At 39.3% G+C, this 15,106-nt stretch overlaps 1 protein-coding gene and 1 long non-coding RNA gene across 4 annotated transcripts in view; one reads left to right on the forward strand and one right to left on the reverse strand.

Moving 5' to 3' along the window:
* Window positions 1-4,379: 4,379 nt before the first annotated feature.
* Window positions 4,380-15,106, forward strand: part of LOC144239283 (uncharacterized) — a 36,621-nt gene continuing 25,894 nt past the window's right edge. The window contains exon 1 of the long non-coding RNA XR_013337363.1: window positions 4,380-4,458. This is a non-coding gene — a long non-coding RNA (uncharacterized LOC144239283). The remainder of the gene's footprint in view (window positions 4,459-15,106) is intronic.
* CPED1 (cadherin like and PC-esterase domain containing 1) overlaps window positions 4,452-15,106 on the reverse strand; it is a 245,015-nt gene continuing 234,360 nt past the window's right edge. Inside the window, exon 18 of one of the 3 annotated variants that reach the window (XM_077773325.1) lies at window positions 4,452-4,889. In XM_077773325.1, the coding sequence (XP_077629451.1) occupies window positions 4,557-4,889 (333 nt within the window). In that variant the 3' untranslated portion in view covers window positions 4,452-4,556. Of the gene's footprint in view, window positions 4,890-11,835; window positions 12,035-15,106 lie in introns of those variants that run through there. The other 2 variants (XM_077773326.1, XM_077773327.1) reach the window with 2 other exon arrangements.

The raw sequence follows: 15,106 nt of genomic DNA on the forward strand, positions 1-15,106 counted from the left end.
CCACAAGATATTTTTTTTTTTTTTTTTTTGGATTGAGTCAAGAGCTGTAGCTACATCTGCCAGAAAACAGAGGTATCATATCAGGTCTGTACAACAGATTAGATGAATTAATAATCACGTAACTGTTGTGGTTTTGCCCCTTCTGCAGCCAGGTTTGGGCTGATTATATTTTTTCATCCTTCCCAGGTTTTAGCTTGTTCATACTAGATATTTGCCACATAACTAACAGCACCATCCAAAACCACTCTTGGGCAAAAGCTACCTGGATCCTGTTTGTTGTCCTGCATAAATATTGGGAAAACAAAATTTCATTTCTGCCATGAAGAGAAACACCTGCTTTTCTAATCAGCAGGCACATTTTAGTCAACACTGATGCACACCCGTTGGGAAATTGTTTAGAGATTCATGGTGGCAACATATTCTCTCTCACGGTGACTTGATCGATGAAGGAGGTGCCCAAGACCTCTCATCTTCTTACCTATGGCAACAAGAGTCAACTGATGCAGGTTTATGTCTCTGACAGAGTTCTCATCACAAATCAGAGGATGCAGCAAGACGTGACTGCAATGGTTGTAGCAATCCTTCTTAGGTGTGTGAGAATCTATTGTAGGAATGGTTTAATTGAACACCAGAAGATACAAACTCAAATTCTCATGGTTCTAGCACAGCTGATTTTAATTCTAGCTATTCCTGTATGACAAATTGCTCTGCCAGTTCATAAGATGAGCACAGAGGAAAAAATGGTTATTATTAACAAATTTCTGCCTTTTAGTATCTTTTGCATGAGACCAATAATTTACTTTTCTCTGGCTTGCCACATTAATCATCAAATCATCCTTTGCAAGGGCCTTTAGATTTTCTTGATTGTTTTTAATAAGCTAACAGTGATTTAAGATGTTGGGAGATAGCTTAGAAAGATTATAAAACCTCAGAGTCAGCAGTAGAAACTTTCTGAGCTACGAGAGGTGCATATTGTTTGAGACTTAAGCAGCAATTATGCCGAAGTGATGAACTGGTTTAGAGACTTTATGATGAAGAAAGCCAGTTGAGAAAGACGATCTTATCTCTCTGCGGTGTAACTGGAAAGGCAAATGCTCCCAGAAGTATTTTAGCTCAAACAAGAACACTTCAAAATGGTAACGCTGCTCCAGAATCAACTAAGATAATTTGGAGGATACCTATGTAGCTTGCCAAGTCAACACGCATTAAAAATAGGGCTTGGGGCACCTGGGTGGCTCAGTCAGTTAAGCTTTCGACTCTTGGTTTTGGCTCAAGTCATGATCTCATGGTTCGTGAGTTTGAGCCCCATATTGGGCTCTGCACTGACAGTGTGGAGCCTGCTTAGGATTCTCTCTCTCCCTCTCTCTCTGCCCCTCTTGCTCTCTCTCTCTCTCAAAATAAATAAATAAACTTAAAAAAATAGGGCTTAAAAAACAATTTGTNCAATCTCTAGTTACGACTTTAATATGTCTGATCGTGAAAGGTATATGGAATTTTACAGTAAGCAATTTCTGAAGAGAGTTTTCTAGAGAAAGTTTGATTGTCTGGGAAACAGATTTTGAGATGGGAATTTGCACCACAGGAAAGTGCTTTGGGATCAACACTTATAAAGAAGTGATGTGGTTCCAACAGAGGCTTTTCTGGATCCCACTGGGAGTTTTAGAGCTGGCGTGGTCCCTACAGGATGGCCCAAATTGGGTAAAGAGGGTGGAATCTTGGTACTCCTGCACTGGCAAGTTGGGAATCTGCCCAAGAGAAAGGTAATTCCTGCCATCAGTCAGGTGTGAGTCCTTACTGGGTCACACTCCCAGTGGCCCAGTTGAATGAATATCTCAGCCTTGAAGGAGCAATCTGGGAGCAGCTAAATCATATAAACTATCACTGACTCCTTGCATGGGATATTTTTTGAGAGTCTACCATCTGCTGAGAATTGCATTTTGCATTTGGGGTACCAGAGTGAGCAATGCAGCCCTCCCTCCCCAGTCTCCTCTTGCTCTCGCAGGGAGAGAGATTCGCAAATTGTCTAGCAGGGGAGACAGATGACCAAGGATTGTTATCTGTTGAGTGACATGAACGAAGACACGAGACACTATTATAGGAGCTCTTAGCAGGAGTAATAGCCAATTAAGTCTAGTGCATCAAGTAAGTATGCCCCAGGGTAAACTAACACTGGAGGGGTGACTGGAAGTTGCTCAGATGAGGAGTTCGTGAGAGGGTGGGCTCTGTAAGGAAGGAAAAGTGACTTCAAAGACCTAGAAGTGTCTGAGAGCACGGTGTGCTGCAGAAACTGAAAGTTGCCCAGCTGTGGTGTGTGTGCATGTGTGTGTGCATGCACTGAACTCAGTAGTGAGGCATGTGTGTGTGCGTGCATGTCTGTGCATATGTAGGGATGAGTCTACAGAGAAAGGCAGAGGCAAGCTCTTGCATGGCCATGGAACCCTATAATTGAGTTCCGCCTTATTTTCTGCCTCCACTTGCTATTATCCCTTTCTCTTTCATTCTATTCTTTCCTCTCCTCCCCTCCTTTTGTCTTCATTCAGTGTGAAAAGACTGATGAGGACCATCAAAGCCCTGGTGGGAGGCATAGTATTTAACACAGGATCTGGCACATAGTAAGTGCTGTAGAAATGTTTGCTGTCTGCTGAGATGAACTGATTCGGAGTTAGGAACCTACATATAAGTAGGGGCCCAAGTACTCCAGTTTCAGCGAGGAGGAAAGTGGGGCTCAAAGCAGAGTCCTCAAGAAGCAACTGTAACTTTGACTATAGCCTTCAAATAACATTAAAGGAGATTCAACTCAAAACCCATAGCAAAAATTATCAAAGGACCTGTCATCTAATCCCTCACAGTCTCCAACCTTCAGGTATCCAACATGCAAAATACCTCCACTCATTTTAAGTGACCCTAACCTCCCCACACTAACTCCAAGAAGCTGAATTTGGAGGCTTGACTTGGGCCACTTTCTATCAGTTCTGCTTTTGCATCACAGATCTGGCACCTAGGCAGGGAAGGTTGCAAAAGGGAGAGGAGGTCGTGTAATCTGTGCCAGGGGAAGCTAGGAGCCCTCAACATTGCCACAAAAATAAATCTCACTTAGTTTACACAGTAAATGGACAGCTTCCTGCCTCCCCAATTCTCAGTGCTCCCCTGAGCTCCCTGAAGCAACTGCACACAAACCTGCCTGCCCATGAACTCTTCTCACTTGAACAAGAGCAGCTGGTTCTCTTGCCTACAGATGTTGCCTTTCTTTTCTTTTCTTAGACTTCTATTCAGTGTTGAGACAAATTTACTTTTTTCTAGAAGAACTGGACAGAGGCTTCTAACTCCTCCCACTTATGAATATCCAAGCAAAGGAATAACTAATGATACTACTTCAAAGACTTTTTGTTTTTTGAAAAGCAATCAGTCAGAAATCATCTTCAAAAAAGCCACTCTTCCCCAAAGTACTCATTGATACTGACAATTTCATTTGTGGTTCCAGCATGAGTCTTTAAGGTGTATGAAACATTAGTGGGGTAAGGGGATACTTAAAGCTTAATCTCTCTCATCTATCCCCTAGATCTTTGTTTTTTTCATAGCTCGGCATCCCCTTTCTTCTCTTATGAGCTCAAAGCATTATTCACAACGTGTTTACGGGATATGGTCTCCTTATTTCCCGGAATAATTATAACTGATTTGAAATCATAATCCTTGACTATGTTATCCTCCTTTGATTTTTATGAAGGCCGCTGAATATTGCGTAGTGTCTTGTGGGTTCTTTTTCAGACACCAGCAAAGATTCTTACAGGAACCACAAAGTTCACATAGCCTGGAGGCAATGGACCTACCTGTGTCAAGAAATGCAGTCCATCCACTGGGAGATGAAATCCAATTCCCAAAGTTTTGATGATCACAAGGATATTGAGTAAATTTTCCCTGTGAATCAGAATCCTGAGGTCATAAACTTTGATTACATTTCTAGATTATGTGCTTACATAAATAAATACACTGGAATTCTTTTAGAATGTGATAATTGGCATAGAAGACTAAATTCTCATAAAGTTGATATATTTTAGGGTTTTTTTTGTGGATAGAGTTTTATGTGTCAGTGGGCATGTTTTTAGCTCTAGTAAATACAAATTTGGATACTGAAGAGCCATCCTGTGATTGGAGACAAAAGTATTTTGAAACATTTTAAACTAAACTTCAAGTATGTCATTTTAAATTACAAACTGCTCTTTAAATAAAATCTTGATGAAATTTAGTCACATCAAGGGTGACTTTTCTTTTTAACTAGAATACGTATGACAATTATTACTGCAGGAACCTACCTCTTCAAAACCTTGTGAATAATTTGCAGGTGATTGGAATTAAGCCACTGAACACCACCAACGACCAATACTGTCTGGCCTGTATTCTCCAGGGGACGTGATCTGAAATCCAGGAAGGAAAACAACACGTGTTGCCTTGAAACAGATGGTAAACATCTTAACAGCAGTGCCTCACATTTCACTGAACCATATCTAGCATCCTGATCACAGGACCCCCTTGTCATTTCCAACTCATTTTCAGCCATATTACTTGGCATTTAAGCTTTTCAGCACATTTGATATACAGTGAGCCGTTGTGACCGCTAGTAAAACATCAGTACATTGTGGCATTGTGCCGTACATAAGCGTTCCATTGTACCTTTGCAAGAGATGTTCAAGTGCTTTTTCAAATGTTGGTCTCAGTGAAGGGTTTATCCAGAACTGAGGATAGTAGGAATAACTGATCAAAGTCTTCCCACCATTGACATTGTGGTAGAATTTTGTGCCGTGCACCTTCTGCCATTCTTGCAAGGTTTCATTTAGTCTTTCGATCAGATAGTACATTATTCCTCTGTTGGTTGAATCTCCAATGAAAAGAATCTGTACATTAAAGAAAAATATTTGCTTTCAAATCTAATGTTTACAGGATGAGAGATAAAATAAAATAAGTATTTCTTGAAGACTCATAAAACCACAAGTCTAATTCTTTGAAAAAAAGCCCTTTCAGCTGTTAGAAATGACATCCCTCATATTCTCCCCCAAACCGGTTCATTTTCTTCTCTTCCACATTCCTAGTAATGATACTGGCTACCAACCCGCTAACTCATGTCTAAAGTTTTTTGCTTTATGCTACCATTAGTTTCTCTACCTCCCTTATGCTGTTTGCCTTCCCATATAATCAGCTTCACAAATTTTATTGCTTCAAATAGGTATGAAGTATTCTAGTGCTGTAAGATTTTTCCAACCTCTTTGTTTTATAGATGAGAAAACTGGGGATCCACTGAGCTTAAATAGCTCAGTAAAAGTCATGCCACTACTTGAGAAAAGAGCCACAGAACTGGAACATGAGTTTCTGAACAGCAGCCTATGTCCCAGAAACACTTATACTCATCACCTCTTTCACATTCCCCCATGTGCGGCTCTCCTTCAGGTTCCCATCACCTCAAATCTGTGCTAATGGCTGCCTTTGAATTCATTCTACACACACAGTGTTACAGGGATAAATTTCCAAAGGCCTACTTCTGGTCATCTTACTTTCATGCTTAAAAACCTTATTGGCTCTCCATTTTCTATAAAATCAAGCCTATGTTACTTAGGTGCAGTCAACATTTGCTAAATTTTTGTTGCATATCAGACTGCTGGGTAGAGAGTTCACACAGGGGACTCACTTCTAATCTTCATAATTGTGAGGCTTGAGTCATTATTTCCATTTCACAGGTGAGGAATTTGAGGCTCAAGGAGATTGAGGTCATAAATCTAGTATATGGGGCACACAGGACTCAAGCCTCGGCCCTTTAACTCCAAGTGCAAGGTCAATGGCCCCATCCTCTCAATGCTTCCCGTCATGGAAGATTCTCACTTTTTCACTGAACATGATTTGCACTCCACAACATCTGTTTCTCTTTGTGCTAATCTGCCTGTCTAGAAAGCTCCTCCCTTTGCCACCCCACCTGTGTAAACGCTATACAACCTCCAGACCCGAAACAAACGTCTCTCCCAGTGGGTCTTGTCCAGTGCCCCAGCTTGTCCAATGACCTTGTCTGTCCTCTGTGATTTCATTACATTTTTAATTTCCATGACAGATGTTATCAAAGACTACATGAAATTATGGCTATTTGTGTCTATGTCTTTTTTCTCATATCATATCAAGAAGTATTTGAGGTCAGAGTCAGGGTTAATTTCTAAATTCTAATTTCCCCCATACTACCATGCATGCACTTTAAAAATATTTATTGACTTGAAAGCCAAAGGGAGTTTGTTAGAGACAGTCCTTTTTAAGGTCTTTGAACAGATTTATTTCAGTCTTCAGTTTTCCCTCTCTGTGTTGAGATTTCTCTTTCCATTAGCCATGCACGTATTTTCCTCTGATTTCAACAGCAGTCATTGCTGTCACTTCTCGAGCACTACTGTATTTATCCATGCACAGCAAATTGGGTGAGAATCTGCAAAGGTTTGTTCTTTCTATGGTAAATGTATCCAATCAGCTGTGTGATGAAATGCCCAAAACGTCTCTGATTTGCCCTCCAGTCAAACACCATAAGCAACATCAACCTGAACTGAGTAACAGAAGATGCCAAGGCCCCAGTCACTGATCCTCTTGGTGAAATTCTTTAGGGGCAATAAAATTTCAGTATGATTAAATAACTTGTGAAATCATTTGAAATTCTTACCAGATTGTACCTGTAACTATTTGGCTTTCTGGTCTGGATTTCTGAGTTTCAAAATGGGAACTTTGAATATCAGGAAAGCTCTTAATTTCAGACACAGTACTAGTAATTATCCAGCCCCATCTGTATTAGTTTGCTGGAGCTGCCATAACAGTGTCACAGGCTCGGTGGCTTATGTAACAGAGATTCATTTTCTCACAACTCTGGAGGCTGGAAGTCCAAGATCAAGGTATTTGTATGGGTGACTTCTTCCGAGGGCCTTTCTTCTTGTGTTGTAGATGGTCATCTACTCTCTGTGTCTTCACAAGGTCTTTCCTCTCTGTGTCTGTGTCCTAATATCCTCTTCTGGTGAGGACACCACTCACATTGGATGAAGGCCCACCCATTAGACCTTATTTTACCTCATTGCCTCTTTAAAGGCCTTACCTTCAAATGCAGTCATATTCTGAGGTATTGGGAGTTAGGACTTCAACATATGAATTTGGTTGGGCAGGAACACATTTCAGCTCTTAACACCAGTAAAAGGCCTTTAAGATCAGCTTTTTAAAGAAGTTTTTTATTTATTTTGAGAGAGAGAGGAAGAGAGAGTGCCTGAGTGACGAGGGGAGGGGCAGAGAGAAGGAAAGAGAGAATCCTGAGCAGGCTCCTCGTTGTCAGGGCAGACCCCAACCCGGGCTTGATCCTATCAACCAGATCATGACCTGAACTGAAATCAAGAGTCAGGTGTTTAAAAAACTGAGTCACCCTGGTGCCCCAAGATCAGCTTTTAAACTAAATTGCCACTACAGGTTTTCCTGATAGGTTCTTTTCAGTATAATATGATGTCGGAATCCCTCCTATGGGTTGCCAGGCAGCCAGTAGGATCACTGGGTGTCTGTATTGTGGGCTGCAGAGAGAGATACAGAGGTTTAGGAAAATCAGAGTAGCTGCATGCTATTGAGAGAAGCACATCTCTAGATATTTGGTCTTTTCTGTGGGATTATACAAAGATACAGCCCACCAAAAATGTTAAAGCAAAAAGAGTTAAGGGTCAAGGTTCTTAGGTACAGTTATTTATTAACTAGGCAGTTATAGAAAAATTATATGACCCCTCTGAAGGTTCATTCTCTTATGTGTAAAATGGGGAAAATAATAAGCACCACTTTTGATAACTTTGATGAGATTTTAATACCTATCTTATTCTTGGCACACAGTGATCATACAAAGTGAGCAGGCTTTAAGGCATAGGAAGGGCACAGAGCGTTTTTGAATGTAGTCAGTGTGCTTTGCAATGCACTGCTAGCCCCCATAAATTCATAAACTTTTTTAGAGAGAATGTCAGAGAAGATGAGGAATTACTAAATCACAGCAAACCTTGCTATACAACCCCCTCTTCCCCCGCAGGATGCAGAGGATTGTCAGTGAAACTGGAGTCCCTCACATCTCCATCCCTTCCTAGTGACCAACAACGGCTATATGGATGGGGTAGGAAGCCTCACCACCATCATCTCCAAAACAAGTTCTAAGTTGCAAATATCTAGGGGCACTTGGGTGGCTCAGTTGGTTGAGAGTCCAGTTCATGGTTTTGGCTCAGGTCATGATCTCACAGTTCCTGAATTTGAGCTCCATGTTGGGCTCTGAGCTGACAGTGCGAAGCCTGCTTGGGATTCTGTCTCCCTCTCTCTCTGCTCCTCCCTTGCTTTCTCTATCTCTCTAAAAAATAAATGAACATTACAAAAAATAAATTGCAAATATCTAGACAGCGTTTATCAAGTCTAGTGGACAGTACTCTGGGAACAATATTTTCTAGAGAATTATTTTCTCCCATTGCCTTTCTATTCATGACAGATACAAATGATTAAATTGTAATTAAAATGAAAATACAGTTGTGATTTTAAGATTGCCTATGCTGTAGGGGAAGCAGGTTTCATAAGAGGTTGATTGGTATTCCTAACTAAAAGATTTCTAACCTCAAAAGGTCAGCTCTTTTAAGTACACATGTGCAATTTAAAAATAACATCAGGAAATAGAGTGGGTTTTTTTTTCTCAGTTACATGGCTAATATTCAATCTTTATATGTTTTATTTTCTTTTTAAAAAAATGCTTATTTATTTTTGAGAGAGAGAAAGCATGAGTGTACGCAGGCTAGCAGGGGAAGGGAAAGAGAGAGAAGAGAGAGAGAATTCCAAGCAGGCTCCAGCATGTAAGCCCAATGCAGGGCTTGATCTCACAAACTATGAGATCATGACCTGAGCTGAAATCAAGAGAAAGATGCTTAACTGACATAGCCACCCAGGTACCCTCAATCTGTGTATCTTTTAGATCATTCTATTGAGGAATTAAAAAAAAATAAATTTGTAGATTATTTGTTTTAAAGGTCAACTTTATTTTTTTTTAAATTTTTTTTAAAGGTCAACTTTAAAAGGTCTAAATTATCATAACAAATATTCATAACAGGCCTTACAATTTTCAAATAACTTTTCTGTTCCATGAATATTATTGCCTTACACTAGCACGCACAGGTATTGATTGGCATAGGCAATTGAAGAAAACAAAGGTGATCATTAAATACAAATAACCGGTAAGCAATTATAAAAATAATCCATGTCAACAATAAAACATAAAAACAGCTCATTTTTCCCCTACCAAAGTAGCAAAGATTTTAAAAGCCCCAACATCTTATGAATTCAGGGAAATGAACCCTATCATGGATGACTATGTCAGGATCATGAGGGGGAGTTTTTATCATCTTTCAACTGTTGAATCCCAAGTTTCAGAAGAGTTCCTGGCATAAAAGTTGGTTCTCATGTGTTAAATGGATAAATGGAAACCGCTGTTGTGTGTATAAATTGGCAATTTTAAGGAATTCCACTTTTAGGAAATATTTAAGGATGTCTATTAAAATATATTTTAAAAGCAAAATAAACTGGAAGCAGTATAAATGTCTGCCAGATTGCTTATATTAAGCTATAATCATACACTTAAATTTTTTTCCTCTTTTAACAGTGATATCGTAATATGGATACATTGTAATGGGGAAGATTTCAGTTAACTTTTGTAAAAAGCTAATTACAATCATAATATAAATAATGGTTGCTTTTTTTTTTTTTTTTCTGTAAAACTAACACATGTGGATGTGTAGAAAAGGTCCTGGAAAGTTAACTGTGGTTAGTTTGCAACTGGAGATATGACAGCTTCTTCTGTTACCTAAAATGAACACATATTGGCTTTTTATGACAATAATAGAACACAAAAGTGGCAACAGTGGCAGCAGTAACAGTAAGTGCATGCTGTCTAAAAACAGTTTGAAAATTCCCATGAAAACAATCAGCTTAAACTTTTGTGAAACAATGGCTTAAGCATCCGTTCAATAAACCCAGCACAGGAATCATGTGAATCATATTTCGGATTCCAGTCGCAACTTTATTCCAAGATTGAATGGCACTTTCCCATGCAGCATGTCTTCTCGGGTTCTGCAGTGCAAGAGGGGAGCCTGCCTCCATCAGGGTGGGCTCTGGAGAGAAGCAGAAGCATCTGTGTCTGGATGTGTCCTGAGAGGATGGACCTCAGCACATCAATGGGCGACAAAGATGTGTTCAGAGGAATTTTGTAACTTTCATATTCCTGAGACTCAGGAGGCAGTGCGTCACTGAAAGGGTTATAGGGGCTGGCATTTTCCTCCTCTTTTTCATACCATCGTGGACCAGAGGACCCAGAAGCACTTATGTTCCTAGGCTCTGTTAAAGCCTGGGGCCTTTTAAAAAGTCATCTCATTAAAAACACATGGCACAGTTTAATTGTCTTCATCTTCATTTCTTTCTTATATAGTCCTTATACTAGGTGGGACAGGCTATGTACTATAACAAATAGAGCCCTGAGAGGTAAAATGGCCTGAACACAAATGAAGTTTATTTCTCCCTCAGGAAAACAATCCAGGTGGTTGGAGGCAGGTGTATGTGTGGGGTAGCGGCAGTGTCGCAGAGTGATTAGACTGTGCTTGCTTCGGTTATAGCTTCAAAGAGCTTTGCTGGCACCTATATCCAGCTGAGAGGAGTACAGAGCTGCCGGGTATTGTATGGTCCCACCTTGGCAGCTGGGCACGTCACTGCTGTTCACACATTCCATTGGTTAGAACTCAGTCATATGGCAGCACTTAATTTCCTTTTTTTTTCTTAAATAGTTTATTGTCAAGTTGGTTTACATATAACACCCAGTGCTCATCTCAACAAGTGCCCTCCCTCATTTCCATCACCCTCCTTCCCCTCTACCCCACCCCATCAGCCCTCAGTTTGTTCTCAGCATGCAAGAGTCTCTCATGGTTTGCCTCCCTCCCTCTCCCCAACTACTTTTTCTCCTTCTTCTCCCCCATGGTCCTCTGTTAAGTTCCTCCTAATCCACCTATATGAGCAAACATGGTATCTGTCCTTCTCTTCTGGACTTATTTTGCTCAGCAGAACACCCTCGAGTTCCATCCACGTTGCTACAAATGGCCAGATTTCATTCTTTCTCTTTGCCATGTAGTATTCCATTGTATAGATAAACCACATCTTCTTGATCCATAAGTCAGTTGATGGACACTTAGGCTCTTTCCATGTTTTGGCTATTGTTGAGAGTGCTTCTATGAACATTGGGGTACATGTCCCTATGCATCAGCACTCCTGTATCCCTTGGGTAAATTCCTAGCAGTGCTACTGCTGGGTCCTAGGGGAGTTCTATGGTTAATTTTTTGAGGAACCTCCACACTATTTTCCAGAGGAGCTGCACCACTTTACATTCCCACCAACAGTGTAGGAGAGTGCCTATTTCTCCACAACCTCGCCAGCATCTGCAGTCTCCTGATTTGTTCATTTTAGCCACTCTGAACGGGGAGAGGTGGTATCTCAGTGTGGTTTTGGTTTGTATTTCCCTGATGATGAGGGATGCTGAACATCATTTCATGTGCCTGTTGGCCATCTGGATGTCTTCTTTGGAGAAGTGTCTGTTCATGTCTTGTGCCCATTTCTTCACTGGATTATTTGTTTTTCGGGTGGGTGTGGAGTTTGGTGAGTTCCTTATAGATTTTGGATACTAGTCCTTTATCTGATATGTCATTTGCAACTCNATCTTGGCTATTCGGGGTCTTTTCTGGTTCCATACAAATTTTAGGATAGTTTGTTCTAGTTTTGAGAAGTATGCTGGTGCAATTTTGACTGGGATTGCATTGAACGTGTAGATTGCTTAGGGTAGTAATGACATTTTAACAATATTTATTCTTCTGATCCATGAGCATGGAATGTTTTTCCATGTATTTGTGTCTTCTTTAATTTCCTTCATAAATTTTCTATAGTTTTCATCATACAGATCTCTTATATCTTTGTCAGCACCTAATTTCAAGGGAGACTGAGAAATGTAATCAAGGTACATTTGCCAGGAAGAGGAGGAAATGAGTTTGATCAACACGTAGCTGGTCTTTACCACTTTTTCCTACATACTGTCTTTCTGAGGAAAAAAACCCAAAACCTAAATTCAGATTTTTCAACATGTGAATTAGCAAAAGTATGAAACGTATGAAAGGCTAAATTTATAATCCACATGATGTATAAAAATACTTCTAAGAAAAATCCATTCCATGAGACAAATAATAGCAAGAAGTATCATTAGTATCAGTACAGTATTAGTATTAGTTTTCATATTAGTGAATATGCAGCCAGAATTTGAGAATTTTGACAGAAATATAAAATAAAATGGTTTTCATTTCATTAATCATGAATGAAAGAAACTAGCAATGGTGATACTTAAACATGCAGATATTATATACTCCATTGTGTCCTTTCTGCAGAGTCCTCAAAAGTAACAAGGACATGATTAGCAAAGCAAGTTATAAAGAAATGGAAAGAAAAGTATTGGTGGGTATCTGGTTGAGTCAATATAAAGGCAGTAGAATGTCTGGAACTTGTTAACTTTTCAGATTCTCCTGATTTGTTGAGGCTGAAAAATAATTTGGATATATGTAGAATCAATAGACAAGGAAAAAAACCCTTGATCTTAAATAATTTCCATCCTTCTTCTCTTCCCCCTTGCATAGGTTCTCTTTCAGTATTCTCAGAAATAGGGATATTTCTTCAGAGCCAACAGAATGCATGTAGATGCCAAGACAGGACTCAACCCAGCTAACAGGAACTCACTGAAACTTTTCAGGAGGTGAAGTTGTGTAAGAATGCAGTAGAAGCTACTTGTCCATTAATCTAGGCAATGCCTGATTATCAGAGTGCTCTCTCATAGGTAATTAAGGAAATGACAATGAGGTAAAGGGTCATTTTACTTATTACATCTAGTCCAGGGTCAACCATAGCCCACCTATTTAGAAAGCTCCACAGCAATTCTGATGAGCATGTGATTGAGTACCACTGCTTTCATAAGATAAATATTCATTTCTAAATGAAGCAAGGGGTCATCCAGTTCTAATATGAGGCTAAGACTGATCAGATGGCTAATGATATTTAGGGGTGATGAAAATCTAGCTCAGCAAAGCATCTCTCTGTGAAATATGCTTACAACAAATGTTTTCCAATGATGCATTTTGCTTAAATTGGCTGTAGATAACCAATCAAATTGCTTTTTGAGGTCAAGAACACATGTTAATTGCCATTTAGGCAAATCACCCTCAAATACATGAAATTTGGGGGAAAAAAGTGGGGGGGAACAAACAGCTAAGCAATATCACCTACATGTAGATCTAGCTGCTCAGAACAAAATTATTTATCTATGTTGCTGTTCCATCTGGATTATGGGCATTATGGATAAGCCATCTTTTTCTGGTGAGAATGAGGTGATTTCCTTCCCTTTCATCCTTCCTTTTATATTGAAACTGACAAGTAACAAGAATTGTGTAACTATAATGGAACTCACATATTAGTCAGAACATATTATTATAAATTAGCCACACTACAAAAATTTAAACACCTTTAAGTCCAAGACACTACTTAACTTGCAAATATTACTTAAAGATGTAAGTTACATTTCCTGTTTTAACAGCTGAATTTAAGTACTTCCAATAAATACTGCCTTTTTATATTTCCCTTTCTTCATTGCACTCTTCTCTCAGTGTTAAACAGTTTTATTACTGTTTTAAATTCAGAGCTATGTTTTCAACTGACAAACAAAATAAGGGCTTGTTTAATTCAGTCTGGCTCTTAAGTTTTTTTAAGTCAATGGTCTGGCTCCTAAGTTTTTTCAATTGTAGATTTGATTATCATATTTCCAATAAAGTTCCTATAAATTTTGCACTGTGATTACAGAGTTATGCTCTGATAAATTTTTATATGGGTGTTCCATTCAGAGCTTATTAGGTAAGAGGTAGGTATCTATTTAGAGAAATGTGTGACAGTGTAACTGAACACTTGGCTTACATTTTTCAACTGATTTTGCTTTGACCCAACACAGTTATACAACACAAAACCTATACATATATATAAAAGCCTACACATGAAATAACTTGTATTTGGATAAGTTTAGAGTTTAAAAGGAGTCCCACATTTACTATCCTCCATACACCAACAAGTATGACCTAGAAATGGGATACAAACGCTTCGAGGAGAAATCTTTATCTTTTCTCCAGAGATAACCCCCTGTTTACATCACTGTAGTGAGGGCAAATGACAGACTACACAAGGTACAGTCCTACTCACGTGCCACTAGGCACTGTGGGGTTCCTGGTCAAAGTTACTGGAAACTTGAACCCCTTTTTAAGTCTCAATTGATTTGTGTCTTGTCTCTTCCCCACAGGTGGGCATATATTTCCAAATGTAGCCTTGCATTCATCAGTGTAAAACAGTAGTAAAAAGATGGAAAAGGTCATAATAACAACATAAGGAAATCCAATTGAGGGAAATGAGCACTTAGAGATTCTAAAGAAAGCAGAATGCTAGAAGGCCTAACTTTCTAATACCTCTCATGAGCCCAGTCAAATTCTATGGCATTTAAATCTGATTCTTTAGAGAAAGATAATTCCATTTAATGCATCCCCAAAAGCTGAAGTTTGCCTTGATTAGGACTTAAAGTTCTGTCTTTTTGTGGAGCAACATTTGCACTACCTACTCACGGCAACAGTGAAACTTGGCTTCTCATTGTAAGAGTGTGAGTTACATATTGATTGACAGTCTTCAGGTTAGTAAGGCTGTTCCACCATTAGAATTTGCATGTTTAGGTATGTCCCCAATTTATGTGATCAAAGAAGCATAGGTTGCAATACACTGAAAACTGAGAAACTTGGGCTCCTCTGCCCATCGCCTGTTCTCTCCAATCCAAGAGAAATCAAAGAAGGCACTAGGCTTGAGTGATAGAACTCTCCCTGCAGATTCTTTTTCTTTTCTTTTTTTTTTTTAACTTTTTAAAATTTACTTATTTTGAGAAACAGAGATAGCATGAGCAAAGGAGCAGCAGAGAGAGAGATAGAGAGAGAGAGGATCCCAA

Source organism: Crocuta crocuta, unplaced genomic scaffold (assembly GCF_008692635.1).
Source record: "Crocuta crocuta isolate KB4526 unplaced genomic scaffold, BGI_CrCroc_1.0 scaffold16, whole genome shotgun sequence".
In the NCBI taxonomy this organism is placed as follows: Eukaryota; Metazoa; Chordata; class Mammalia; order Carnivora; family Hyaenidae; genus Crocuta; species Crocuta crocuta.